This window comes from Microtus oregoni, unplaced genomic scaffold (genome assembly GCF_018167655.1).
Source record: "Microtus oregoni isolate MIOR12 unplaced genomic scaffold, Mior012 000007F_ref0000211, whole genome shotgun sequence".
NCBI lineage: Eukaryota > Metazoa > Chordata > Mammalia > Rodentia > Cricetidae > Microtus > Microtus oregoni.
Window position 1 is genome coordinate 21,294,633 of NW_024543066.1, and position 27,812 is coordinate 21,322,444.

Sequence of the window (27,812 nt, forward strand, 5' to 3'; positions counted from 1 at the left end):
GATGACTTACTTGGAAGTGATCTAGCGGGCATGGGTGTCGGGTGCAATGAAGGAGGATAATTTTATGTGGAGCTCACTGTATGTCTGTATTCACTTGGAATTTTCCCCAAGTTCAAAAACAGAAGGCTCAATGTAACTAATAGTAAGATATTGTGTAGCCGTTCAGATAATACTTAGGAAGAATTTTAATCAAGTTGTATGTTACAAAAGTCGGAAGTCAAGTGTCTTCGTGTGTGTGCATGATTAACAAGCGTCTGTGTAAAGGTTGGTTGGAAAGGCTAAAATGATCATTATGATTATTTTTAGTTGGTAGGATCATGAGTGTGTTTTTACTCTCTACATTTTCCAAACTTGCTAGAGGAAAAACAAACAATTTCTCACAGTTTGAGGGGAACTTTGAAAGTGTTGTGTTTTTTGTGAAACTGATGACATCAGTAGTTAGGACGCTTCTGTAGTTGCTCCCCATGTGGCTGTGAGCATGGCCTGTACTGTCCTCCCCTCCCTCAGCTCTGACTTTCCAGAGTTATAGACAGGCAGAAGCCGTCCCCACCACCATGGCACTCGTGGGTCTCTCGGCTCCACGCGTTCCTCTAACACAGGTTTCCTTCTGGTTTTAGTGAGCCGGACATGATCTCCACGAGAGTGATGGACGTCAAGCTTCGGGAGTCTGCTGAAGGCCTTGGGGAGGATGGCACAGGTGAGTTCCTCGCTCCCCTGCACTGGGAAGAGGCTGCGTTTGCTTGGTGGGAACCGGGTTTTGTGGCTTCCTGCGTGGAGAGGCGTGTTCAGTCCCCCAGTGTGCTTGGATATCCCCAGCCCTGCGCTGACTCCCGGAAGACAGCCTTACCCTCACTTGGCAGCACTGTTCTCTTGCTGGGGCTTTGAATGTCCTTTTCCTGGAGGTAAGCATGGCCCTGTATTTGACTTGAGAGCAAAGAAGCAGGGGCTCACCCCAGAGCACCTGTGCTTTGATGTCAGAGGCAGGAGGATCATGAGTTCAAGGCCTGGCCTAGCTACATATAGAGCCAAGGTGCCAGGGCTAAATGGATCCATTTGTCACCCAACGCTTTCCAAAGGTGTACGTAGGAGGTTTTGTAAAGCACAGGACGAGCTAATCCTCCAGATAAAATAATTACATCAAGAGAACCTTTGACCCTTCTCTTACGACTTTTACGGGGCCTTTATCTTAGCCTTGACGGAGCCAGCTTCCATCACTGTGAGTCATCCCTTCAGAACGCTTTCTGATCCAGCCATGGGATTGCGCTGTATGCCTTGATACAGTTGTGAAATCAATATTAAAAAAAACACTGATCTCCCTCGGTGCACATTTTCCTGGGGTTTTTGCCATCTCACTCCCCTCATGCTTGGCAAAGGCCTCCAACCGCTCTTGTTTAAATTCAGAATCCCACGAGTGATCTCCTTTGACTTAGGAAGAATAACTCCCAGTGCTATCTGCAGACACTTTACCCCAGGGAACACTGGGATTTTGTATATATTTCGTATATGAAGATAGGTTGTTCAGTTTATATTAGAAACATTTTTTTCTGCTCGTATTTCAATAGGTACCAAATAAATCCAAATACGAGGTGAGAGTATTTTGAGGTTAGCCTTCAGTAGGGGAAAAAATGGTCATTCAGACTGGCTATTGGGACACTGAATTGGTGCTTTTTAAAATAAGAAATTGTTATATAAGTATTTCACTCCCCCCCCCCCATGAATATCTTCAGTAGGTGCCAGTTTGGCCTACATAGGTCACCATGAGTAATCGGTCTTAGAAAATGAGAGAATCTAAGTATTGTAGTTTTGCTTCGAATAACAAGTGAATTGCTGTCATCAGACCAACTTTTCCTTTTTTAAATTTTGACAGTTCTAGATAAGAAAATGAGTTGGAAGGAAAATAATAACTCAGAGAGATCGGTGGGAACATTTTCCTTTAGTCTTTTACTCTGAAAGGTTGAATCTCATTTTCTTGTGGGAGAAGGCAAGATGCAGGACCTGAGGAGACCCGTCTAAGAGAAGGCCAGCCCTTCTATGAGCTGCAAAGGTGGGGTAGATGTGGAGCTCAGATAAGTCAGCCTCCTGTAAAACTGTGCCTTCAGTGGGACAGCCCAGAGAACCTCGACCCTTGTACTTGGGTCAGTAGTGCTCCTGAGGTCAGGCATCACCCCGGGTCCTGTGTAGAACACACTGTCTTCTTGAAAGACTGTCCAACAGCCCTGCCTAGACTAGGGCACTTGGGAGGTAGAGACTGGAACTTCGGGCATGAAAGGTCATCCGTAGCCACATAGGAAGTTCAAAGCCAGCTTGGGATGCAGTAAGATCCCCATCCAAACGAACAAATAAGCCAGAGGAGAGGGGCTGGAGAGGTGTCTCAGCAGTTAAGAGCATTTGTTACTCTTGCAGAGGTCCTGAATTCAATTCCCAGCAGCTGCGTGATGACTCACAACCATCCGTAACTCCAGTTTTAGGAGATCTGATGTATGCACGTGGTATACTTACATACGTGCAGGCAAAACATTCATATACATAAGATAAAGTACAATCAATGACAGAAGAAAGAGAAGGGAGAGCAGGAAGGAAACAGAGAGAAAGAAAGCAAAAGGCATCAGCAATCCGCACTTCACCGATGATCCGAAACAGTTGCAAGTGTGCTATAGATGTCAGACTCTAACCCCTTCCAGAGAGGAGGAGAGGACATTCTTCTCCCCTACAGTGAGACCGAATTTCTCAGATTTGACCCATCAGTCCATAAAAGATAATTTTATAAATGGAAACTCATCAAAATTGAAAACCTTTTCTCTGCAAGAACACTATTAAGAAAATAAAAATAAAAGTCACAGATTGGGAAAACTTTAAGTCAGACTGTTTAAAAAATATATATATAGCATATGGGCTGGAGAGATGGCTCAGTGGTTAAGAACACCGGCTGCTCTTCTGGAGGTCCTGAGTTTAATTCCCAGCAACCACATGGTGGCTCACAACCATCTGTAATGAGATCTGGTGCCCTGGCCTGCAGGCATACATGCAGGTAGAATACTGTATACATAATAAATAAATAGATATTTTTAAAAATTATAGCATACATTTGAAATTATGTGACATAAAATAATAATAATTATTATAATAATAAACAAGTCTAATTTAAAATTGTACAGGTACTTTAAAGATGGTTTACCTAAGAATATGGACAAATTGGTCATGATGCTGTTCCTTGTAGAATACAAAATGATATTTTGAAAGACATTTTGGCAGACCAGGCAGTGGTGGCACACACCTTTAATCCCAGCAGCAGTCAGAGGCAGGTGGATCTCTGTGAGCTCAAGCCAGCCTGGTCTACAGAGCGAGTTCCAGGACAGCCAGGGCTGTTACAGAGAGAAATAGTTAAACACAAACACCCTATGCTGAAGTATTACTCAAAGGGCAATGAAAACTTATGTTTACACAAAACCTGAAAGTGACTTGATTCGTGATTGCCAAAAGTTGTCCAACCAATCAGCCAATCAATAAATATATCTATATAATGAAACATTACTCACCAATAAAAAGGAATACACTCTTGGTGTCTACTGGCAATGTAAATGAGTTTCTAGGTGAAAAAGTCAGAATCAAAAGGTGATGTATGTATGGTGACCACTCTACACACTGTGACTTGACCCAGAACTCTTAAGAGCAGACCCATGAACAGCTACATGTTAAGGATGGGAAGCGTGAGGAAATGGTATGGACTGATGGTCTGCCTCTGGATTGAGGACATCATTGCTGCTCTACGGATGCCATAATTTAAAATAATTTAAATGTTAAATGGCACTGCAAATTTTAAAACAAGTGGATTTTTAAAAGTAAAATATAATTAGTAAAACTTCAATGTTCGGAACAAGATTAGATTGCATTGGGTCAAGATCATACAGGGAATCAAATAAAATGTAGAGTGGAATGCTGACAAGATGGGAAAAGACAAAGGTGGAGCAAAGTGATAGCCTGAAGCACCCATTCACACCTAAGTGATATCTCAAAGCATGCATTCACACCTAAGTGATATCTCAAAGCATGCATTCACACCTAAGTGATATTCTGAAGCATCCATTCACACCTAAGTGATAGCTCAAAGAATGCATTCACACCTAAGTTATAGCCTGAAGCATTCATTCTTACCTAAGTGATAGCCTGAAACATTCATTCACACCTAAGTGATATTCTGAAGCATCCATTCACACCTAAGTGATATCTCAAAGAATACATTCACACCTAAGTGATAGCCTGAAGCATTCATTCTTACCTAAGTGATAGCCTGAAACATTCATTCACACCTAAGTGATAGCCTGAAACATTCATTCACACCCATATCTCAAAGCATGCATTCACACTTAAGTGATAGCCTGAAGCATTCATTCTTACCTAAGTGATAGCCTGAAGCATTCATTCACACCTAAGTGACAGCCAGGGGCATGCATTCACACAGGCTCAGAGAGGAGATGATGCCCATGAATTTTCTAGGATTGTTAAAAAAAATCAAACAACAACAAAGCAATAGCCCTGTCCACAGATTTAAGACGCCCCATGAGGAATCTGAGAGACGGTTCAATGCTTAATAATATTTGCCAGCTACTTTTGCAGAGGACCTGAGTTTGGTTCCCAACCAGGCCACCTGAAACTCCAGCTTCAGGCCATCTGGCACCCTCTTCTGGCCTCTGTACGCACTGCGTTTGTACAAACATATACCTAAATAAAACTAAATTAATGGAGCTGGGCAGTGGTGGCACATGCCTTTAATCCCAGCACTTGGGAGGCAGAGGCCGGTGAATCTCTGTGAGTTCATAGCCAGCCTGGTCTACAAGAGCTCCAAAGCTACAGTGAAACCCTGTCTCAAAAAAAATAAAATAAAATAAAATAATCAATTAAATACAAGAAACCCAGTGACTCCTAGGAGGGATAATTAAAGGGCAGTAAAAATACAAAGGGAAAAAAATGTAGAAAGCCAAAGTTCAAATTAGAAAACCAATTAGTCCAAGGAAGGGAGGGCTACCTTCACAGGAACAAAAGGAAAAGTGATAGCTGATTTCCTAACAACACAGTAGAACCCACAAAACTGTGGCTCATTAGAAAAAATAACTACCAACCTGGAAGGCCAATCCTGAGAAGGATGCGTGTCAGGACCGAGGGAGACACAAAGATATTGTCAAAGACCTAAGTTTGCCACTGGTACACCCTTAAAAGTTGTGAAGTAGAAATTGACAGCTTAAAAAAAAACATAAATAAAACCATTTCTCTTGCTCTCTGAAACTGTTAGGATGAATTTATTTAAAAAAAATAGTAAAGATTTAAAATATAAAAACAAAAATAAAATGGCATGTCTGAGTTGTCATCTTTAAAACAGAGAAGAAAATGCATTGTTTTCTGAGTACTGTGGAAAGCCTATGGAAACTGTTAATATGGTACACCATTTTTGATTTTTGACTGAGGTTTCTGTCCTGCCCACTTCCCACAGTTGTTAAGTCCCAAAGAAAACACACAGAGGTCTACATTAATTATAAACTGATTGGCCTAGTAGCTCAGACTTCTTATTACTCTTATAACTTATATTATATTATTGTAGTATTATATTATTATACTTGTCTGTGTTAGCCACGTGGTCTGGTACCTTTTTCGGTGAGGCAGTCACACCTTGCTTGCTCTGTGTCTGGGTGATGACTGCAGACTATGCTTTCCCCTTCCCAGAATTCTCCTGTTTTTACTACCCCGCCTCTACTTCCTGCCTGGTTGCCCTGCCTATACATCCTGTCTGGATACTGGCCAGTCAGCGTTTATTTAAAATACAAGTGACAGGGTACAGACCATTGTCCCACAGCACACCATAAAGTAAGTCTCAACAGATTTGAGCAGAACAAAATTCAGAGTACATTATTTCACTGCAGTGAAATTCATAACAAAGAGATAGTGGATTGCCAAGTGCTTGGAAATGAAGACATGCCTTTTGTAGAACTCACAGATCTAAAAAGGTATGGCCGCGGAAACCAGAAAATACTTCTAACCACGTAATAATGAAAACACAAACTTCTGTAATGTGTAGAACTTAACAGATCTAGAGAGAAATGTTTCCTGAAATGTATTTATTAGCAAAGCAGGGAAGGTTCAAAAAATTGTAGGTGTTCAATCAAACAAACCTTTAAAAGAAATAAAATAGCAGGGCTGGACCTGGGGATATTGCTCAGGTAAGGCTCTCGTAGCATGCTGGAGCCCTAGAAGAGCCTGACTCTTCGGGAGTCATCAGTGTAGTTGACCCAGGAAGAAGGAGGAGGAGGAGGTACAAATAGTTAACCCTGGGCATGAGAAAGGAGGCACGGCCTCAGAGCCTATGGACACCCGCCCATATGAGTGTCGTGTTTGCCAGTAGCTTTGACATCTTGAGACGCAGACAAATCCCTCCATAAGTGAAACAACATAACAGACTGGAGAAGTTGGCAAGTGATCAGTCCTGCATCTGTTTAAGAAGCTGGCTCACAATGCTTAGGAAAGGAAGAAATCAAAACCAGCGAGATGGCTGATTAACTCTTTAGGTGGTTAAACTGATCCAGGCGTCTGTACACACGCAATGCCTGCAGAGACCAGAAGAGGGTGCCAAGTTGCCCGAAGCTGGCGTTTCAGTTGGCAGAAGAGGGCACAGCTGTTGCATTCTGCTCTTTGTAGCCGCCTCCTTCCCCCACTGTTCATGCCCCGAGCACACCTGGGTGTTAGGTCGTTTTTTTGTCCAGGTCTCCAGGGACGCCTAATAATTTGTTGACTATCGAGAGGCCAGGTGGTGTCCCTATCAAATGCAAAGAACTCCTGAGAGTCTTTCAACGTAAACTCTGGACGGAGCACCATCTGCACCCAAGATAAACATTTCATGGTGTGAAAGGAAGTTTCCACTGGATGTTAAAACAAACTACCATTAGGAAGTTGTCCACTGTGGAGAGGCGTTTGCTCCAGTCTTGCTGGCAGGGTCTCAGGTGAAGGCAAGGTCACGTGAACTTCCCAGGGGACCATTAGATCATTAGCTGACCATTAAATCACTTCCGTTTGTAAACTTATTTATTTGCAAACTTCTGCCCCGTCACACAGCATGCTTGAGCTCTCTGACTCAGTTTCCCCTTGCTGTCCTGTCTTACACTTACGCAGAAGGGAAGTGGTGAACGTGGCTGAGTTGCCCTGGCGACGTCATGGGCTCCTGGGTCTGATAGGCCCTGTGGGTAAGAATGAAGGTGACAGCTAAGGCGGTCAGGCTGGACGCAACCTCTCACCTAGGGAAAGCCACGGTTTGCTCCTCTTTCTCACCCCCCCCCAATCTTAAAAATAAAACAAATCCTTGGAAAATAATGTATTTCTTAAGAAAATAGCTTGGGTTGTCATCCAGCCTTTGCCTGATCTGCCATGTGTACGTTATGTATGAAATGGTATGCCTATTCCAGAGACTTAAAGAACATGGAATCAGGTGAGAGGAAGCTGGCTTGGGTTTGATTCCTTGCTCATGCTCCTGCGTTCTTGGCTCATTTACTGAGATCCTAAAGATGGAAAACAAGGGGTTTGGGGAGATGGCTCGCGGTTAAGAGCACTGACTGCTTTTCCAAAGGATCCTATTGCCCACATGGCAGTTTACAATCATCTGTAACTCCACTGCTGGGGAATCCGGTGCTCTCGTCATGGTTACACAGACATACACCCAGGAAAAACATGTATACACACAAACTTTTAATTTTTTTAAAAGATAGAAACCAATATGTGTTTGGGGGGCACAGGCCTTCTAGGTCATGTGCCTCTGTCACTGAGTCCTTGCTTTCTTGACACCTGGGCCCATCACACGCCTGCACTCCAATACACCTGCCCGCTGATCTTTTTTTTTTTTTTCTTGTTGTCTGTATAGGAAAGAAAAAATCCAAGTTTAAAACTTTTAAGAAGTTGTTTGGGAAGAAGAAGAGAAAGGAATCGCCCTCATCCACGGGAAACAGCACCTGGAAGCAGAATCAGGCCAAGAGCGAGGTCATTGCCATTGAGTCGGGGCCAGTGGGCTACGACTCTGAAGATGAGCTGGAGTAAGTTGCCTCTGTGTGCTTCTGGCTTGTGAGGCTCAAGGAGGAGGGGACACTGGGCCCAGGAGACGTCCATCACTCTTACTCCAGTGCCTTGGTAACTTGGCAGGCTCCTGGGCCTCCTTGCATCCTGGACGATCCCCTTAGGGAGTGCCTCAGTGTGGGGTGCGCGTTTCTTAGCTTTCCAAACACAGGGATGGACGACGGTGAGGGAAACCTGATTGTGCAGTTGCTACCCACTGGGTGCTATGAGTATTTAAAAGTCCAGAGTAATGGGGGCTGGAGAGATGGCTCGGTGGTGAAGAGCACGGTTGCTCTTGCAGAGGCCTGGGGTTTGTTTCTCAGCATCCACATTATGACTCACAGCCCTCCGGAACTCTTAATTCTGAGGTATCCCGTGCCTCTAAGGGTGCTGGACCTGCGCATGTAGCACACAGAAATACATGCAGGCAAATCCCTCATGTGTGTAAAACAAATTTTAAAAATCTAAAAACAACCTGTAAGTTCACCGTGAGGCCTGGGAAGATAGTTCTATGAGGTCTCTAATTCCAGAGCTCCCATAGCCAGGTGGGAGACAGAGACAGGAATCCCAGAAGCCTGTGCGCGAGCTGGCCTAGGTGCAGTGGTGAACAACAACAGGACCTGTCTCAAACAAGTTGGAAGGCAAGGACTACCCCCTGAGGTTGCCCTCTGGCGTGCAGTTGGGCACTGTGGCGTGTGTGCACCAGCCTGCACCCCACAGATGTTTAAGTGCACAGCAGCTGTATGAGGGGATGCTATGAACCATCACAGAAATGAGCAAAATCAGCCACAAGCCACCTGGGAACCTGTCTAGTATCGCATGCAGAAAGGGCAACACTGGGATGCAGACCCTGGTTTAATTTAACCAAGAATGCTCAAGGACCTGGAGCACAATGTGGGGAGCACTCATCCCTCTAAACTTAAACGCTGACTGATCGAATAAGAGCACATGAGCTAGAACATGGCCATCAGATGGAAAAGTGGCTTCTGGTTGTCTGGGCTTAATCAATTCAGATACACTGGGGATAGACATTCAGGCAGCCCTTGTGGACAAAACCTTGATTTTTCTAACTTGTGTTTCATCACAACGCAGCCATGTTGTCTCTCCCCACTACCCCCACAGTCATGTGAGCTCTAGAAAAGAGAAGAGGTAGCTTGTAATGTCTTTTTTTTTTATTGCGAAAAGAAGAAAAAAAAACATAAACAAAAAACAAGTTTCCACCTCCTCCCAGCCTCCCATTTCCCTTCCCCTCCTCCCACCCTTCTCCCCCTCCTCCCACCCTTCTCCCCCTCCTCCCACCCTTCTCCCCCTCCTCCCACCCTTCTCCCCCTCCTCCCACCCTTTTCCCCCTCCCCCCACTCCTCTCCCCCTCCCTCTCCAGTCCACAGAGCAGTCCGGGTTCCCTGCCCTGTGTTAAGTCCTAGGTCCTCTCCGTCCATATCTAGGAAGGTGAACATCCAAACTGGCCAGGCTCCCACAAAGCCAGCACATTACGTAGGATCAAAACCCCCTGCCATTGTCCTTGGTGTCTCGTCAGCCCTCATTGTTCGCCATGTTCAGAGAGTCCGGTTTTATCCCATGCTTTTTCGGTCACAGTCCAGCTGGCCTTGGTGAGCTCCCCGTAGATCAGCTCCTCCGTCTCAGTGGGTGGATGCACGCCTCGTGGTCCCGAATTCTTTGCTCATGTTCTCCCTCCTTCTGCTCCTCCCTGGGACCCTGGGAGCTCAGTCCAGTGCTCCTGTGTGGGTCACTGTCTCGATCTCTATCCATCACCAGATGAAGATTCTATGATGATATGCAAGATATTCGTCAGTATTGCTCTAGGATAGGGTCATTTCAGGTTCCCAATCCTCAGCTGCCCAAGGAACTAACTGGGAACCTCATCTTGGGCACTAGGGAGCCCCTCTAGGGTCAAGTCGCTTGCCCACCCTAAAGTGGCTCCCTTAACTAAGAATTGTGGTTCCGTGCTCCCCTATCCACCCTTCCTTCATCCCAATTCTCCCATTTCCCAGGTCCCCCCTCCTTCCCTTCCACCTTTTCTCTCCCCATCTCCCCTTACCCCCATCCCACCCCCCCCCCCCCCAAGATCCCATTTTCTCCCCGGAAATTTGGTCTACTTCCCTTAGCGAAGAGGACAACTATATGTTTTTCCTTCGGTTCACCTTCTTCCTTAGCTTCTTTAGGTTCACCTATTGTAGACTCTGTGGTCCTTATTTATGGCTAGAAACCAATTATGAGTGAGTACATCCCATATTCATCTTTCTGGGTCTGGGACACCTCACTCAGGATAGTGTAATAGCAATAAGACAACATAATGGGATCAAGGGGATTCGAATTGGAAAGGAAGAAGTTAAACTTTCGTTATTTGCAGATGATATGATAGTGTACATAAGCGACCCCCAAAACTCCACCAAAGAACTTATACAGCTGATAAACAGCTTTAGTAATGTGGCAGGATACAAGATCAACTCCAAAAAATCAGTCGCCCTCTTATACACAAAGGATAGGGAAGCAGAGAGGGAAATTAGAGAAGCTTCACCATTCACGATAGCCACAAACAGCATAAAATATCTGGGGGTAAATCTAACCAAGGAAGTGAAAGATCTATTTGACAAGAACTTTAAGGCATTGAAGAAAGAAATTGAAGAGGATACCAAAAAATGGATGGACCTCCCTTGCTCTTGGATTGGGAGGATCAACATTGTAATGTCTTTTAAACATCGACTCTCTTTTCAGGATAAAATACCGGAGAGAATGGCGGTGCTCCGGAGACAGGGACAGGGCAGCCCTTCTCTGAGGAGGAGAAATTACACTGGCCACTTGGTGGCACTAGATGCGTGAAGATGGAAAACCAGAGTTTGAAGTCCCTCCCCTCCTCCTCCCAGAGCTAGTTAGAAGCAGAATGGGCACGTGGGTACCTTGTAAGACTGTGCACAATTGTGGAGGTGCTGGAAGGCAGTCCTGGCTAGCCCCAGGAGAACTCTAATGCCCACCCCCCCACACACACACACTTCCCGGTGTTCAGAAACAAGCCTGGGAGTGATCCATCCAGCCTCAAACAGGAGCATAGCCATGGGGGAATGCTTCTCATAGGAACCCAGGGAACATGGGGACAGGGTCATTGATATCTGTCTGTGACTGCTAGCACCTGGTAGGAACATGATTGGCATTCGTTAATAAGAAAGGAAGGATGGAGGTTGCTAGTTAAGATTGCATGTGACTTACACAGAAGACCTGAGTTGGGTTCTCAGCACCTTCCGCAGGTAGCACACAGCTGCCTAACTCCAGCTCCAGGAGACTCAACCCCTCTGGCCTTCGTGGGCACCCACCAGTCCTCACAGGCACCTGTACTCACGTGCACCCCTCCACACCCTCATACATAATTAAAGATAAAAGAAAACTTTAAAGGTAACTAGAGATGGGCTACAGTGAGGTCCTGGAAAGAACAATGACATTATCAAGGTCAGCACTGAGGAAGAAACCCTTTCTTAGTCTCTCTGAGAATCAGCCACCAGCCTCTGCGGCAACTTCTATGAGGCCAAGAGCAGCCTATTGTGCTGGGTGTCTTGGTGCTGGCTTCATTGGTGACAGCCCCCTCTGGGTCCTTTTGCCTACAGGACGTGCTGTTCTCTGCATCTGCTCTCCGTCCCCCTGGGCTACAGCCTGTGTTCTTCTAATTCTGTAGAAACTCGTGTTGATCTAGAGTAGCAGTTCTCAACCTGTGGGTCACGACCCTTCGGGGTCACACATCGGTTGTCCTGCATACCAGATATTTACATTACGATTCATAACAGTAGTGAAATGTACGGTTATGAAGCAGCAACGAAAACAGCGTTATGGTTGTGGGGTCGCGACAACATAAGAAACTGTATGAAAGGGGTGCAGCACTAGGAAGCTGAGAACCACTGCTCTAGAGGCATGCTGAGCTTGGGCTGCCCCTGAGGTATCAAGAGGCCCATACGCTTTGAGCATCTCCAATCCACTGATGCTGCAGTCGACCTCTGGATCCTCGGTGGTCAATGTCAATACTAGACCAGCCCTCACCTGATGCTCTTCACAGTGTGGTGGATGGTTCATTTCCTCTGCGAAACTGGAGCATTTCTGTTTCTACATTCATTTTGCATTTTGCTAGCTTCTTCTGTGAAGAACTGTCCTGTGTCAGGGGCTGGAGAGGTGGCTCAGCAGTTGAGTAGCTGTTACTCTTGCAGAGGACCTGGGTTTAGCGCCCAGCGCCTCCATGGTGGCTCACAACCATCTGTAACTTCAGTTCCAGAAGATCGATGTCCTTTTCTGACCTCCACAGGCACCAGGCAGGCATGTGTTGTACATATATCTAGGCAAACCCTCGTATATGTATAAATTAAATAAATATAAAATAAGAAAATAGCTTTCCGTCGTCAACTTCATGATAGCCTAAATTACAATCTATTCAAGGAAAACAGAATGATGCTTGTTTGCTCCACTCCTGGAGTAGTACCTGACACCTTCACACATTCTAATAGTGACCTGAAAATTAGGCTTTCCCCTCACTAAAGAATCATTATGAACACAGTCTGTTTTTTTTAATATTTACTTTTTTAATATTTATTTATTTTCTTTAGACAGAATTGCATGTAACCTGTGGTGCCTGCACTACAGGATGGTTTGCAAGCCAGGAACTAAGCGGGAGACTTAAAACACATCCACACAGACAGACAGACAGAGACGCCGGACACGGGTCATCCTCGATACAAGAATGCCCACTTTATTGTGCTCAGGGGCAGCTTATGTAGGGCTCTGGCCACGCCCCAGCTCTCGGGCTCTTTCAGCTGCAGACTCATCAGAACTCACTCCCCTACCATCAGGGTCTCGGGGTCAGAGCAGCTGCAGGCTGCTCAGAGCAGAGGAAAACAAGTTGTTTACAAGAAATTCAGGGTCTGGTGGTCCGCAGTCCCCAACAGTAACCCAGACTGGCCTCAAATTCATCATGTAACCAAGGACCACCTGAACTTTTTTTTCTTCCCTCTATCTTCAGCACCTTGGGATTATAGGTGTATGCCACCACAACCATTTTTATGTGGTACTGCAGGCTGAACCCAGGGCCTTGTGCTTGCTAGGCAAGCACTCTACCAGCTGAGCCACTTATCAACTCCAAACACACTGAGTTTGAATATATTTGATTTGATTTGATCAATAGCAATCTTTACCCATTGTGTCGCGCTGGGCTATCAAGGGTCACTTCCCATTAGCTCTCTGGCTCTTTTGGTCCTGAACCCAGCCATCTTCGAGAGGTCCCTTGCTTTCCTATGCAGTGAGCCATTCCAGGCTGATGCTGGATATTTCCTGGCTTGGATCTTTTTCGCAAGCTTTGTTTCCTTCCTTTTAAGGTGAAGTTGTCTCAGAAAGCACATTGTGGTCATGATTCAGTGGTCATGATTGCTAGTTGGCTACCATGGCTTCTAGACCTCTCATGGATTGAAGTAGGAAATGGTTTATTTTTAAGAGAATTTTGAGCAGTTCACTCACTGACACAATTCCAGGAAAGATGAACTTTCTTACTTTTTTTTTCTTTGTATTCTGTCTTCTGTTATACTGAAAAACATGGACTTCAGCAAAATTACTGTTTTCCTCCTATGGCAGAGTAACTTCTTTTTCCCCTTCTCTATCAGGATCCTCCTGCCTCTGCCTCCCCAGTGCTGGAACTACAAGCATGTGCCATCATGTCTGCCATAAAATTAGGCTTCTTTTGTTTTTGTTTTGTTTTCCTAGTCTTAGAGACTTCCCTTTTTGATTGATTTTGTGTCTTGTTGTGTAACACATTAAATAGTTCCAAAGACAAAAGTGAAAATGTTGTTACCTTTGACCCTGTTTCCCTATCTAGTTCTTTTCTTCCCACTTAAAGAAACCACTCTTGTGTATCTTCCATGTACCATTTTTTTATTTTAAAAATTATTAGTAGGCACGTGAACATGCTCAACACATATTTGAATATATACCCACCCTCCTCTCAAACACAGCTGATGTACCACAAACACACTTCTGTCTCATGTGTTCTAGTAGATGGAAGTTTCTGTCTCTCCCAGTCCCACACCTGTTCAGTCCCAAAGAAACACACAGAGGCTTGTATTAATTATAAACTGTTTGGTTTATTAGCTTGGGATTATTATTAACTAGCTCTTACAACTTAAATTAACCCATAATTCTTGTTTATGTTTGGCCACGTGACTTGGCACCTTTTCTCACTAAGGCATTCTCATCTGGCTGGTGACTGGCTCTCTGCCTTTTCTCTTCCCAGAATTCTCTTAGTCTGGTTGCCCAGCCTATACTTCCTGCCCGGCGACTGGCCAGTCAGCATTTTATTAAACCAATATGAGTGACAAATCTTTACAGTGTAGAAGAGCATCATCCCACAGCATGTTCTGTTTTCATTTGGTGTCCTCTAGTAAGCCCATGCCAGTTCAGAGTTCTCACCCTCTCGGTCACCCAGCCCTTCATCAGACAGACTGTAGCTCATTTGTTTTGTCACCTACTGAAGGACATACATGTTGTTTCCCATTGTATAGACATTGCAATAATAAATGACCATGTGCCCGTGGCCTCTTGAGGTTTTTTTCCCCTGTGCCAGTGGCCTCTTCCTGCTGCCTCTATTCTTAGCTATATCTGGACCAGAGGTGTTTGGCTGGTAGTTATGATTTCTAGGGGGTGACCTAGAAACAGGCTGTTGACTGTAGGGAGTAAATCTAGGTGTGTGTCTGGCCTTAGCACTGGGAGTTGCTGTTAGTTTGTGCTCTCTGAGCTGAGACCTTCTAAGTACCTGTGAAGATACCCCATCTGGGAACTCTGGATTTCCACTTGCAAGCTTGCTATTGCAGCCTAGAAAGGAAACACCTTTGAGCCAGGTGCTCAATAAAAGAGCACTTGTGTCCTCGAGCATGTGTCCGTGTGTGTGTGTGTGTGTGTGTGTGCGCGCGCGCGCTACTAATGCAGCTGGATATGCTGCAGGGGAATGGGCCACACCTCAGAGTCCCCAGTGTCCCATAGAGGACAGGATGCCCAAGGAGGGCAGGGTGGGGCTCCCGTGCATCCAGAGGCGGCTTTCCTTCCTTCACCGACAGCCTCAGTCATCTCCTTCCACCTATTATTTGGGAGGCTAGGAAAGTCTGACAGCTAATTCCCACATCCTCTGAGAGCGTTTTATGACTGTCCTGTGATTTCAGTTCCAAATCAGGTTCTTGGGGTTGGAGCCTGGCTTCCATGCTTCGAGTCACAAGTGCAGTGGTAGGGTGCACAAACCGTGCCAGGGCAGCAAACAGGGCTGTCTCTGCAGACTTGCCCTTCTTGCTTCAAATGGGCCAGAGGTGTGTGATCCGAACCATCTTGGGGAGATGCTGCCGTGCCAACAGCCTCCAGCGCATGGTGGGGCTGCCCATTAGCTTAGCCCACAGTTCATAACCTCCCCCTCCCAGGACATCTGGGACAGAGTCCCAGCCAGCATCAACCTTCCCTCTCTAGGTTTTGCAGTCTTGGACCTCACACTTCATCAAACTTTGTTTTTTCCACTAATTAAAAACAAAAATCTCCCACAGCCTTCAGCTATCTTCGGGGAATGCCCTTCTGTAGAATGCTCTGTCGAGTGTTTGCCAGTGACTGTGCATGACAGAGAGAGGGGGCTAGGAGAATATGTCACTTATGCACCCTCTTTCTCAATCTCATTCCCTAAGATCAGGGACTGATGGAGGTGGGCAAAAGCTCACAGTGACTTTTTTTCTCCTAGGGAGTCCAGGGGCACTCTAGGCAACCGTGCCCTCTCACACGACAGTATTTTCTTTCCTGAATCGGGACAGGACCCTGCTCGGCCTGTGCGGGTGTTTTCCCAAGAAAATGTGTGTGACCGGATCAAGGCTTTGCAGGTATTTGCTTGGCACTGTCACTTGGGTGTCTGTCCAGTGTCAACCCAGAAGTTTCTAAGGGATTTCAACTTAACAATTTGATACAATTGAAAGTGGAGTTGCCGGTCTTCACAGTTCTCCTCGGACAGGCAAGTGAGCCCCATTATGAGGGATGCCCTGCTGGGATGTGACTGCCTAAGGAATAAGGACAGCACAGCAGTGAGCAAAATGTGGGCAGGCACTCATTCAGGTCAGCCCTCTGCAGCGTGCAAGGGTGGTTGAAAGTATTTCCTGAATGAATGAATCGGGGCAGGAAGGCTTGTTATTGGTGAAAATACTAAGGCTGGCTGCTGTTCCTTCAATCTAGTTAAAGATACAATGTAACGTGAAAATGGGGCCACCGCCTCCAGGAGGCATTCCTATCAAGAGGGCGGAGGAAACTGGTTTAAGCTCCGAGGATGACGGACTGCCCCGGAGCCCCCCAGAGATGTCCCTGCTTCATGACGCGGGTCCAGGCACGACTATAAAGGCAAGTGCAGTGTGTACCCTCGAACGTTTCCATCCACGTCTGCCACTAAGCATTGCTAGAACTCTGGAGGCCCTCCGTGCCTCCTGCAATCTCTCCACGAACGAGAGAGGCTGCACACTATCATTTTGTGTGGTTGTGTGGTCACTCTGATGCCATCTGCTCTGTGCCTTGTCTTGTCTGAGCAGATGGCCAGATCCAGAATACTTGTGCAAAGGGAACTAGCTGCTTGTGTGTCTCCCTGCTATTGTGACATTGGCCCGAGGACGAAGTGAACAGTAAACACTTAGTAGCACTCAGCTCTATGCCCCAGTCATAAGTGAAGGAACCTGTTGGTTTGGGCAAATCCCATGGGGCCCTCTGGGAAACAAGGCAACCCGTGACGTTTGACCCAGCAGGGTCTGACTGCAGTCACTGGAGAAGTAATTCTAAACACTGCCTTCCCTCTCTCATGAATAAACACCCCAACACACTCGTGATGCCATGAGTTTTTTGTTTGTGATAAGAACATTAATATCCGTATAAGATATTCATATACAAATGATAAAAACAGATGGCCATTTTCCCAATATTAATAAGCCTTGCTGAGGGCAGAAAGAATTGGAATGATCCAAATTATATTGACCCATGAGAAACAAACAAAGAGCAGAGTTCGTGTTTGATAGCTGTGCAGCACATCTGCCTTGGACTTACTTGGATCACATTCAGCCCTGGCCAGGGCATGGCTTACAGTGAAACTATAGAGTTTCACCTCCGGGTTGCTTGGAATTGTATTCAGTAACCACTTGACTCTGGGACACAGATGTTCCTCCTTCCTCGTTCCCCCACGTGTGCTGGTTATTTTTTGTAGTTGTGAGCTCCCAGAATATTACTGAGGAAAAGTCAGAACTGTGATGTACCTGGTTTTAAGTCATCTCTAGGGTTGGGAACTGCTATGGAGCTGCCCAGAAGAATCACTCCCAGAACTTGGTTCCAGGGTGAACATATCCCTGCTCACAGTGAGAGTTGGGTCTAGAAACAGTATGCTGCCCGCACCTGCTCTCCAACTTCAGACACGGCTAGGTGATAAGAAGGCGGTCTGTCCTGTTGCCTTGTTCAGTGAGTTAAAGCTGCACCTGAGAACGCATTAAAACACTTTCTGTGTGCCATCCCATTGTCCCTTTTCCAGTTTAAATAAGGCTGTGTGTGCCGGGCTCTGTGGTGAGGAGCTTCCTGTTGGGGGTGACCTGGTACTGACTCATCTTTGACTTTGCCCTCCTTGCTGTACCCCAGGAGCCTCTGACTCCCACAGCAGCTGGCTGTGTCACTGAAGAAGCAGCTCAATTCTAAACCTGATCGCCACTGCACAGATTTTAATTAGCCAGATGGAGGCCACTGTGCTGGGCCAGCGCTTACCTAATCTTTTACTCCTCTGGTTATTACTTTTTTATTACTATATTTTAATAAATACTATATTTTAAAAATTACTATATTTTAAAAAGATTTCTGAGGTTTCCATCTGTTATTAGATAGTATATCCAGTCTACTGTCATCGTAGGAAACCAAAATTTGGGAATGGTGATGTATAACTTTAATCCCAGCACTTGAGAGGCAGAAGCATTCAGATCTTAGTAAATTCAAAGCCATCCTGACCTATATATTGAATTCCAATACAGTCAGCGCTATATTGAGAGACCTTATCTCAACAAACAAACCAAAAATGTAAACTTAACTCTAATATTCAGTCCAGTGCTCCAATAAGAACGGGCAGGTTTTGTTTTCATTTATCTATGTTTGCTTGCTTCTTAAAGGTGCCAGGGTTGTTCTTAAAGCCCAACACAGAGATTCTTGCTGTGTGCCTTGCTCCTCATCTGGCCTGCATGTGTTATAGTGTCTGCTTTGTTGTGATACACACCTTTGCAGGATAGTCAGCACTCCAAGAAGGGGCTTGCTGTATTCAGTGGAGTGGGGCTCCCTGTATTCAGTGGGGCAGGTGTTTCATTCTTCCATGTGGCTGCCAAAGGCCCCTTCCCCCCTTGGCAATTCAGTTCCTCCCCGCTGAGGTGTAAACTAGTAACACATCTGTAGCTTAGCTACAGGTAGCTGGAAGCCAGGCTCCCCTAGAGGTTGCAGAGACCCTTTAGAATGAACAAAGAAAGCACCAGAAGAAAGGCTGCAGCAGGGGGCTCAGCGCTTCCTGTGACCTGCAACCCTGAGAGCTCACTGCTGGGCCACATTCCCAGCTCAATGAAAGTGGCAGGTTCCTCCACCCCTGGGAACACTGGGCTAGTCTATTTTGCTGGTGAAAGTTATTATGGAAAGTCTCCCTGTTAAAGAACCCTGTTCACAGGGCCTTGGGGTTGGCCCCCAGCCTTTGAACTCCCAGCCATTTGCTCTAAAGGGACATTTTAAAACATCCTCTGTCAAAAGCCAATTGAAAATATTTTTTCCCAGGTACAGTCCAAAGATAGCACAGAAGTTGGTAGGACAGCGGTCTCCTCCCTTTGTCACTAAATTAATGTTGGTGTGTTTGTTCCTTGTACTGTGAAGATCTTAGTGTCCTCATCGCAGCCACAGTCTCCTGACCACACGAGCGATGCCACCGTCTCCTCTCGGACCTTGGATGGCAGCCTGGCACCTGTGGCTGACTTCAGCCACCCTCCTGAGTCCTCCTCCTGCCTGGACAACTCTGCAGCTAAACACAAGCTCCTGGTTAAGCCCCGCAACCAGCGATCAAGTAAAATGAGGCGCCTGTCTTCGGTAATTGCCCTTCCTCCTCCGTGTAGGGGTGGGATGGGATGGGCAGACAGGACAGTCCCACCCACTGCCTAGCCACACAGCCCATTTGAACACCTCCGTGGTGGATAAAACCACACGGGAGACGCTAGTCTTGCTCATATTTTGCACCTTGAATCGGGCATCTCTCTCTTGCATAAACACCCTATTTAGATATCAATACCTGCATGCATTTATTCATTCTGCAAACACCAAGAATTCACAGTGTCCTGGGCCAAGCCTGACACTCCCCATTCCTGGATTTCTCTTATCGGGACAGGACTTAGACAAGGAAAGGGCCAGAGGGCAAGGGGTGGGGCAAGCATGGCCCAGGAGATGGACTCACAAATGTAGGTGTTGAAGACTTCATGACAAGCTAGACATACCAGCTGGAGACAAACAGCAGGGCCCACTTGGGTTTCAGGGACTTCCTGAAGGGAGTGAGTTTTCTGTTTAGAATGTGGAAGTTGCTCTGAAAACACAGACTGACAGGGTGAACTTTTTAGGAATCAGTACTAGAAGAAGGTGCAGGGGAGTTACCTTCAGATTGATGTGGCTACCTGGAAACCAGGGCATTTGGATCCATTCTGTGTGTCCGATGAATAGCTAGGCCCACATGCTATGGGAACCTGATGAACTGGGAACTCCAGACCCTGCTAGAACTCATGTAGACTCGTATAAGTAGCACCCCCTCTTGCGGCCCTCTCCACCCCGCGACATTGCTGCAACTCTCTTGAGTTTTAAACTTGCCTTCATCCTAGAATACCGTTTTGTAAAATAACTACAACAAAAATCTGTTGTCAGTCAGCCTGGGAAAAACATGGGAAGACAGTTGATCCTAACTGAAACTCCTTATTTCTCCCTTCCCCTTTCCCCTTCCCTGCTCGGTTCTCTCAAGTTCTCAGAGATATCTACTCTCTTCTAGTGGTCACCACTGCCCCGCTGTTCACTTCAGGAGCTGAGCTGGCGGTGTCTGCCCATCAGTATCCACAACCTGGGTCCTGAGGTTCTGCTTCCCACAGAGGCCTTCCTCATGCCCAGAACAGGGTCTCAGATGCTCTCTTACTCCAGTGATGGGAAGAGGCCACATAATGCCCCTTCAGCCGCCGATTAGCCACAGGGCACTTCTATAGAGACCTGGTGGTTCCCCTCTCCTTTGATACCCCATAGCATGTGGGTCTTTCTCTCTCTCCCCCAAGCCCCAACCCACCGGCGTCCTCAGAGCCCTCACAGCAGCCCCTTCTAATCCATGCTGCTCTCCTTGCTCGGGCATTCTCAGCTGTATCACCAGGGTGTACATTCTCCACTCCGTGGTATAAAGGATCCGAATCTTATAAACTGTAGAGCCAAAGGGAGGGAAGGGGCTAGAGAGATGGCTCAGTAGTTGTCATGCAAGTATAAGGACCAGAGTTCGGATCCCCAAAACCCAAGTAAATGACGCTGTGTGTACACGGCAGTGCCCTGGTAATTCTAGCCCAGAGCAAGTTGGCTTATGAAACTCACCGTATCCGTGAGCTCTGGATTTGACTGAGGGACTCTGCCTCAATAAGCAAGGTAGAAGATGGATTGAGGATGATTCCAGACATCACAATCACAGGCACCTATATACATATGCATCCATACAATATACCCACATATGCACAAACATGGATATATACATGGACAGCCCCTACACATGCAAATACACATACAAATGAAAGAGACAAAACAAGGAAAAAAAGAATAAAAAGTGTTATTATTAAAAGGAAAAATACCTCTGTTTAGCACAGTGAAACCTTGGCTATCAAGACTGATGTTTGTTACAAGGCTGAAACATATTTGGCCGAGCCCCTCAGTTTCTACCTCAGCAGACACTGGGAGGAACAGCTGCTGGCTATTGCTTTAGTGTTCCACCCTGTCGCCCATGCTAACAGAACCAGGCTCTGGGCATGGTTCTAAATGTACCTGGAGCAGAATTCCTGTAAAGGATTACACCTTACACTGCTCATTCCTCAGGCCTAGCCAGGCAGTGCCAGGGATAGGAAATGTTGTCACCTCCATTTCAATAGGAACCCTGAGACTGGATGACTAGTTCCTGCCTGGTGGCTGAAAGAGCTGTCAAATGCATGACCCAGAGTTCACACAGAGACCAATGCCTCCTCCTCTCAGCCCCCTGTGCCTCTCATGGGTTGGCAGTGGCGTCTGCCCAGGGATTACAGAAACTGCACCATAGAGCTTGCCTCCTGGCTGGGCGACACAGGTATACTGCTAGCCTCCATTGACTCTTCATCTTGGTGTAGGCTGAACATTTCTCTTTTCTCGGAATGTTTCCAGAGTGCCAAACCGCTGTGAAACCCCAGAGGAGGAAATGCCAAGGAGGTTGCCTGGATGGAGTAGGCACAGTGTACCCTGGCAGTGATGGGGAGGCTGAATTCCTCCTTGATGCAGATAGCCAGAGGTTCTAGACTATGTAGAAGCTGCTTTTCCACTGTTTGGGCTCTACTCAGGATCTGATTCCCACCTCTGGACAGTCCACCCCCATGCCAGTCTTCATATGACCACATCCCCCCACCCCCCGGTCACCTCCTGTAGCTGCCAGTAGCTTGGATGGAAGGTGCGCTAGCCAGACTGGATTCCAGCTGGATTGATCTGGCTTCTATGATAGATGGCTTCCAATCATGATCCATGTCCTACTGAGCCCTCGCTCGATATCAATAATTTCCTATAGTGGCAAAAGGCCAGTGACATAAGCAAGTCAAGAACCTGAAGCTTTTGGCAAGAATCTTGTACTTCAAAAGAATCTTCAACTTCTTTTGAAATCCAAAAGAAGAAAATTGTGCATTTTGGCAAAAATTAGCTTAGGTATAGCCACAAACATCCCAGACTCTTGGTGATCTTTAGCAAGCAGATGCCAGCTGGAAACTGTTAAAATAACAGTCAGGGATGTAGCTTGGGGTTAGAGCACTTCCCTTGCTGCACAAGGCCCTGGATTTGATCCCCAGAATCAATAAAATATCAGCAACTCTCACACACTCAAGGTTACATTCCCTACCTTAGAAAACAAGATGGAGCACTGTTTAATGCAACAACCTGAATGTTTCCCCAGTTTTGATATCACAAACATTTTACAATAATCGACCGCAGGACACTTACCCCTGGAATCATTTTCACATCTTGCTTTTCCAAGACCTGTGTCTGCCTTGATTTTCATTTTCTTCCTGAGGGGAGGAATTGAGTGCCTGATAAGAAAGAGGAAGCCAGGCCAGCATCTAAGCTCCAGAGGCCTTTCAGAAGAAAAAACTGATGCCACAAGGCAGTGTAAGCTACCAAGTGCATTAGCGAGCCAGAGAAGAAGGCATCATTAGCTTAGGCCAATTATCTGCAGGATGTAAAAGGGAGTCAGCAGGTGCTAGCAGAATGTCCTGGCGGTCCAGAGCATCAGGCACAGTGCTCTGGCTTGACCTGAGTGTAAGGCTGTTTGGATTTTATTCTGTGGTTTACAGTCATCATGTTTGACCTGATACAAATAACTTTTTAAGAAAAACATCTGACTTTGCAATGAAGGCACAACCCTGGAGAGCAATGCTGTCTGATGACTTGGTGTCGCAGCCCAGGACCAGAGACTGCCTGGTTTCCTGGGATTCTTATTAACAGCCGGTTAGTTCCATCTTGACCAGAGTTTCCATGCCTTTGGACCCATGGATCTCCAATTACAAAAAGACAAAGGCAACCGTTCCTCACTCAGATCAGTCTAGAGTTAATGAAATTAATGAAGAACACAAAGCAGGCAGTTGTCTATCTTGGTCCCAGCCCCTCTGTTTGGCTCCAGGCAGGCAGGCACCATTTGTTTTGTGGCTTGGACAAATGAGCTATGTTATATTTGGTGAGGGAGATCTCACTGTATAGATCTAACTGGTCTAGAACTCCATATATAGACCAGGCTAGTTGGCCTCAAACTCATTGAGATCCGCCTGTCTCTGCCTCCCTAGGGCTAGGATTAAAGGTGTGTGATAACCTATCTGGCTGCATGAGCTGCATTTATGTTGATGGCCTGGCTGCCGTGGAGCTGTTGAGTTTATGAACCAAGGTTCCATGTGAACTCATAAGGGCAGCTGAAGATATCTGCGCGGACATCAATTTCAACATTAGTCTTTGAGAGCTACTGTGTTTCCTAAACCATGTTTAGTCCTAGAGGAAGCCAAGAAGCGATGGGCTCTAATATTTGCTGCAGTGTTGATGTCTCTCACCTCTGTTTCTCTTAGAGGGCACAGTCTGAATCTCTGAGTGACCTGTCATGGACCCTGGAGGAGGAAGAACATGAAAAGAAACCACTGCTCCGGGTCAACACAGAAGTGGACCCCAGCTCCGGGCACTGGGATTTGATGCTGGGCAGAAGGCCTGAGCTTGGGGGACCTGCAACCTTGCTGCTGCCTGGAGGGGCCTGTGCTAGACGGGCTCGCCTACAGCACAGTGCAGCTGTCAGTGGCAGCATGGAGGAGGGAAGCTCTCCTGGAGATGAGCCCTCAAGCCATCAGGCTATGCCAGAGCTCACTGAGCCCATGGCAGTCTCAGTTCCATGCCCGGAGACCCCATCTCTGCCACAAGATTCTCCGTACCATATTCCCCACAGTGAAATCCAGAAGGAAGAACTGTCCTCTGGAGGCCTGTGTCCCCTAGTGGAAAACATGTCTGAGGAGGTTTTTTGTGATTCTGGAGATGTGGAAACTCCACTGTCTACTGACGTCCCTGACGGAGGCATGGCACCTCCCAAGGACTCGGTGGCACCTGAGGACACCACAGCACTTCCTGAAGGGGAGACTGTACCTTCCAAAGAGGACATAACACCCCCTGAGGGAGACACAACACAAGTCATGGCACCTCCCAAGAGAGACATGTCACCTTCCAAGGGAGATGTGGCACCTCCCAAGAGGATCATAGCACCTCCTGAGAAAGACATGTCACCCCCAGAGAGAGACATGTCACCTTCCAAGGGAGATGTGGCACCTCCTGAGAGAGACATGTCACCTCCAGAGAGAGACATGTCACCTTCCAAGGAAGATGTGGCACCTCCCAAGAGGATCATGGCACCTCCAGAGAGAGATATGTCACCTTCCAAGGGAGATGTGGCACCTCCCAAGAGGATCATGGCACCTCCAGAGAGAGACATGTCACCTTCCAACGAAGACATGACACCTCCCAAAGGGATCATGGAACCTCCCAATAGGGACACAATACTTCCAAAGGAAGAGGCACCACCTCCTGAGGTTGTCACTGACACCAACTTGGAGACACCTTCAGATACAGAGGGACAGGAGCAAAGTGTTCAGAAAGAGGAGGAGCTGACCCTGGTGGTACCCAGGTCTGAGGAAGCGGGGACAGAGTCATGCACAGTCCCTTCCCCGAGCCCTCCGGTACCTAAGAGCTGCCTGAAGCACAAGGTCCTGGCTCCCAGCAGGTCCCCTGCAGAGTCTCATCTGAAAGAGTCCAGCCCCAGAGTCCAGGACAGAGCAGTTGTGCCCCCAGCCCGCCCAAGGCCTGCACAGGCTACAGCATCAGGGGGTCCAGAGAAGGCAGCCCTGGGGAGGAAGTGCGACCGGAGTACTGAACCACAACGCAACATTAAGAGGTTCTCTGTGACCTCGAGCAGAGCGCGTGCCCGTGCCAGCAGCTCTCGCCTTCTGGAACATTCTGGGCATGCGCCTGCAGGGGGCCGTGCACCCTTACTACGGAGTGGCCTTGCCTGGAAGAGCGAGGCGGCTCTTGATGACCTCCAGGTGCTGCCAGAGCCCCAGGACAGAAAGGCAGTGGGTGGTGACCCTCAGGACTCAAGGGACATGGGGGCCGGCCAGGCAGGACCAGGCAGCAGCCTCCAAGATGCTGATACGTGTGCTTCCTCTGTGAAGGAGCCAGTCCCAGGGGAGGACCAAAGCCCCTTCCCAGTCAAGCTACGGTCCACCTCGCTCTCACTCAAGTACAGAGACGGCTCTGCCCAGGAGGCCAAAGCAGTCAAGAGGTACAGCGCCGAAGTCAGGTTGGAGAGAGGAGGCTTGACCCTGCACCCCAAGGATGAACAGAGCCATGCTGGGCCTGCCCCGACACTGCGAAGTTCCAGGTCCCCCAATGGGCAAGGGAAAGGGAAGTCCAGGTCTCCTGAGCAGTCCAGCATCAAGCCACCCCTGCCCAGGAAGCCGCTCCTGCAGAGCCTCACCTTGCAGTACCCACCCGCAGGCCTGGACGCCAGCCCTGGGGAGTCTGAGAGACTCATAGCGGTCATCCCGCCTCCCGAACCCAGAAAGGAGAAGTCGCCCCAGCAGGGAACTGGTAAGAGCCCTCCGTGGGTCTGTTGGGAATAGATGGGTCAGCAAAACAATGTTTCCCGGAATGTGTTACTGGGGCGCTCATGAAACCTGTACAAAGAGAAATGGAAGAAAAGATCGAATCCTCTTAGCACCGCTGACGTGCTTGAGAGTTAGGGAGCGAGATTGTCACACATGCCTGCACAGGCCCCGGGGTTCAGTCACCGTCGCTGGAGTAGTGGGACTAGCATGACAGCTAGAGCTTGCTGCTAGGGAAGAGGACTGGAGTTTGGGTCCCAGCATCCATGTCTGGTGGCTCACAAGGGGATCATTGCCTGTAACCCCAGCTTCATGGGTTCTGAGATCCTCTTCTGACCTCTGCAGGCGCCCGGACTCACACACACACATGCTACAAACAGATACATACATACCCATTCACATAAGTACAAATAAATATTTTAAAGGAATTGGGAATATAATGAAGATAGACGGCCAGATACTAGGATGTGTGTGGATACAGAAAACCCATGTATGTAGACATAGTAAGGAAATCTAAAAACCGATGGTGCAGAATATCCCCAGGCTCTAGGGGGTGATGCAAGAGTTTCTCCTGCTTTTGGTCTCAGAAAGCCAACACTGTGAGGGCTGATTTTGTCGCAGGTTTTCCCTGAGCCTAGTCTCCTTCTGGCTTGGGAAAATTCTTCTGACCTTATCCCCCCAAGAAAAAGTTTCTTCCCCTACACTAATCAGGCTTCTGCAGCGTGGCCTCACGTGGAAATCATGCTGTGGGTGGTTGGAGTCATAAGAGGGTCAGCCATGACTTCCTGTCCCCTAAGGGAGATGATGTTAGGTTTGGGACGCCGTTTAATAATAGTCTTTGAAGGAAATTGTCTTTAAGACAAACAGAGACAAAATAGATGATTTGTATCCCTCTTTGACTTATTTATCATGTTCCAGATCAAAAGAAATCTGTTAAAGTGAGCATCTGCAACCCAGTTAAAGAAGTCACTCATTGCAGGCTTATGATATTAATGGGAAAATAAAATTATACAACTGGTGGGTCTCTCTCTCTCTCTCTCTCTCTCACACACACACACACACACACACACACACTTATGCATTTAACAGAGAGACTGAAGACCTTAGCAACAGTTTTTCCATGGCAAATTTTATTTTAAAATGTTCCGGGCTATTTTTAAGAAACTCCTATAGGAATCCACTTAAGTTCTGCTCTGTGGGACAGAGAGGAAGCCAAGCTTGGTGGCTGTCTTGAGAAATCCAGAACCCTGAAAAGCAGAAGCAGGCACAGGAAAAAAAAATGCTCTCGAGGAAACACCGTCAACACAGGTTCAAAGATAAACTGATGTTTCTATGTCCGCAAGAAGCCAGGAAAGCATGGAGTTTATAAGGCACTTTGAGTTCCTAGAGGCTGCTGGAGGGTCTCAGAACCTTGGGGCGTAGCTTTCTTGGTCCGTGAGCCTCTTGCCTCAGTGATGCGTGTTTGGTGATTTCCTTGCCACTGCACCAACAGAGACTTCGAGGGGAGGGGCAGGTCCTAGTTGAGGATCCGCTCTGCACATTTTCCGTGTGTTATGAGGCAGCTGTCGAGCGACTCCAAAAGCTGTTTTCATAGCAAGGAGAATTGCTTTGTAGGTGAAAGTTTGAGATCACCACCATCTGCTTCCACGGTCCGTGACTGGGAATGTCTCTCAAGGGCCCAGCAAGCGAGCAGAACTCAGGGTCACAGCTAGAGCTGAAAGGGGAGAAGCTTCGGGGGCGATGTTTGGTCTCTTAATGACGTACGACCTCTTCCATGCTATAAAATGTCCAAGATAGGCAGGGGCAGAAGGATTGTGAGTCGGAAGCAAGGTTGACCTAAAATAATGAGGCCTAAATAAATGTGCCTGGGATGGTGTGCAGAGAACCCGTGTTTTGTGCATTGCTCTGACTTACACAAAGGTGAGACTGTCTTCATTTAGTGAGGACTTTGCCCAAGTCATAACTGCCTTGCCCATCTGTGGACACTGACATTTTCTAATCCACAGACATAGCAACACATTCCAACGCTGAGTGCAAAGTTGGGTTCCTCTGCTGGGCGCCAGGAATGGTTTGTATTTTCCTGAAAGGGCAAAAGAATAGGAGTTACCCAGAGTCTGTTAGGGGCCCATCCTCCCAGGGGCTGTGATGCGAAAGACTAGTGTCGGGACTAGGGTGCTGCCTGGTCCCCCTTCTCCTCAACCCCACTGTGGGGTCTGCAGGCTGCCTCCGACAGACCGGAGCAGAATCTCAGGTCTGTGTGGTCGA

General features: G+C 47.3%; 1 protein-coding gene across 3 annotated transcripts in view; it reads left to right on the top strand.

The window, feature by feature from the left end:
- Nucleotides 1-27,812, top strand: part of Cracdl (CRACD like) — a 123,602-nt gene that overhangs the window by 82,334 nt on the left and 13,456 nt on the right. For all 3 annotated transcript variants that reach the window (XM_041655716.1, XM_041655714.1, XM_041655715.1), the window contains exons 2-7: nucleotides 618-697; nucleotides 7,898-8,066; nucleotides 15,839-15,974; nucleotides 16,321-16,482; nucleotides 19,009-19,218; nucleotides 23,475-25,533. In XM_041655716.1, the coding sequence (XP_041511650.1) occupies nucleotides 628-697; nucleotides 7,898-8,066; nucleotides 15,839-15,974; nucleotides 16,321-16,482; nucleotides 19,009-19,218; nucleotides 23,475-25,533 (2,806 nt within the window). In that variant the 5' untranslated portion in view covers nucleotides 618-627. The remainder of the gene's footprint in view (nucleotides 1-617; nucleotides 698-7,897; nucleotides 8,067-15,838; nucleotides 15,975-16,320; nucleotides 16,483-19,008; nucleotides 19,219-23,474; nucleotides 25,534-27,812) is intronic.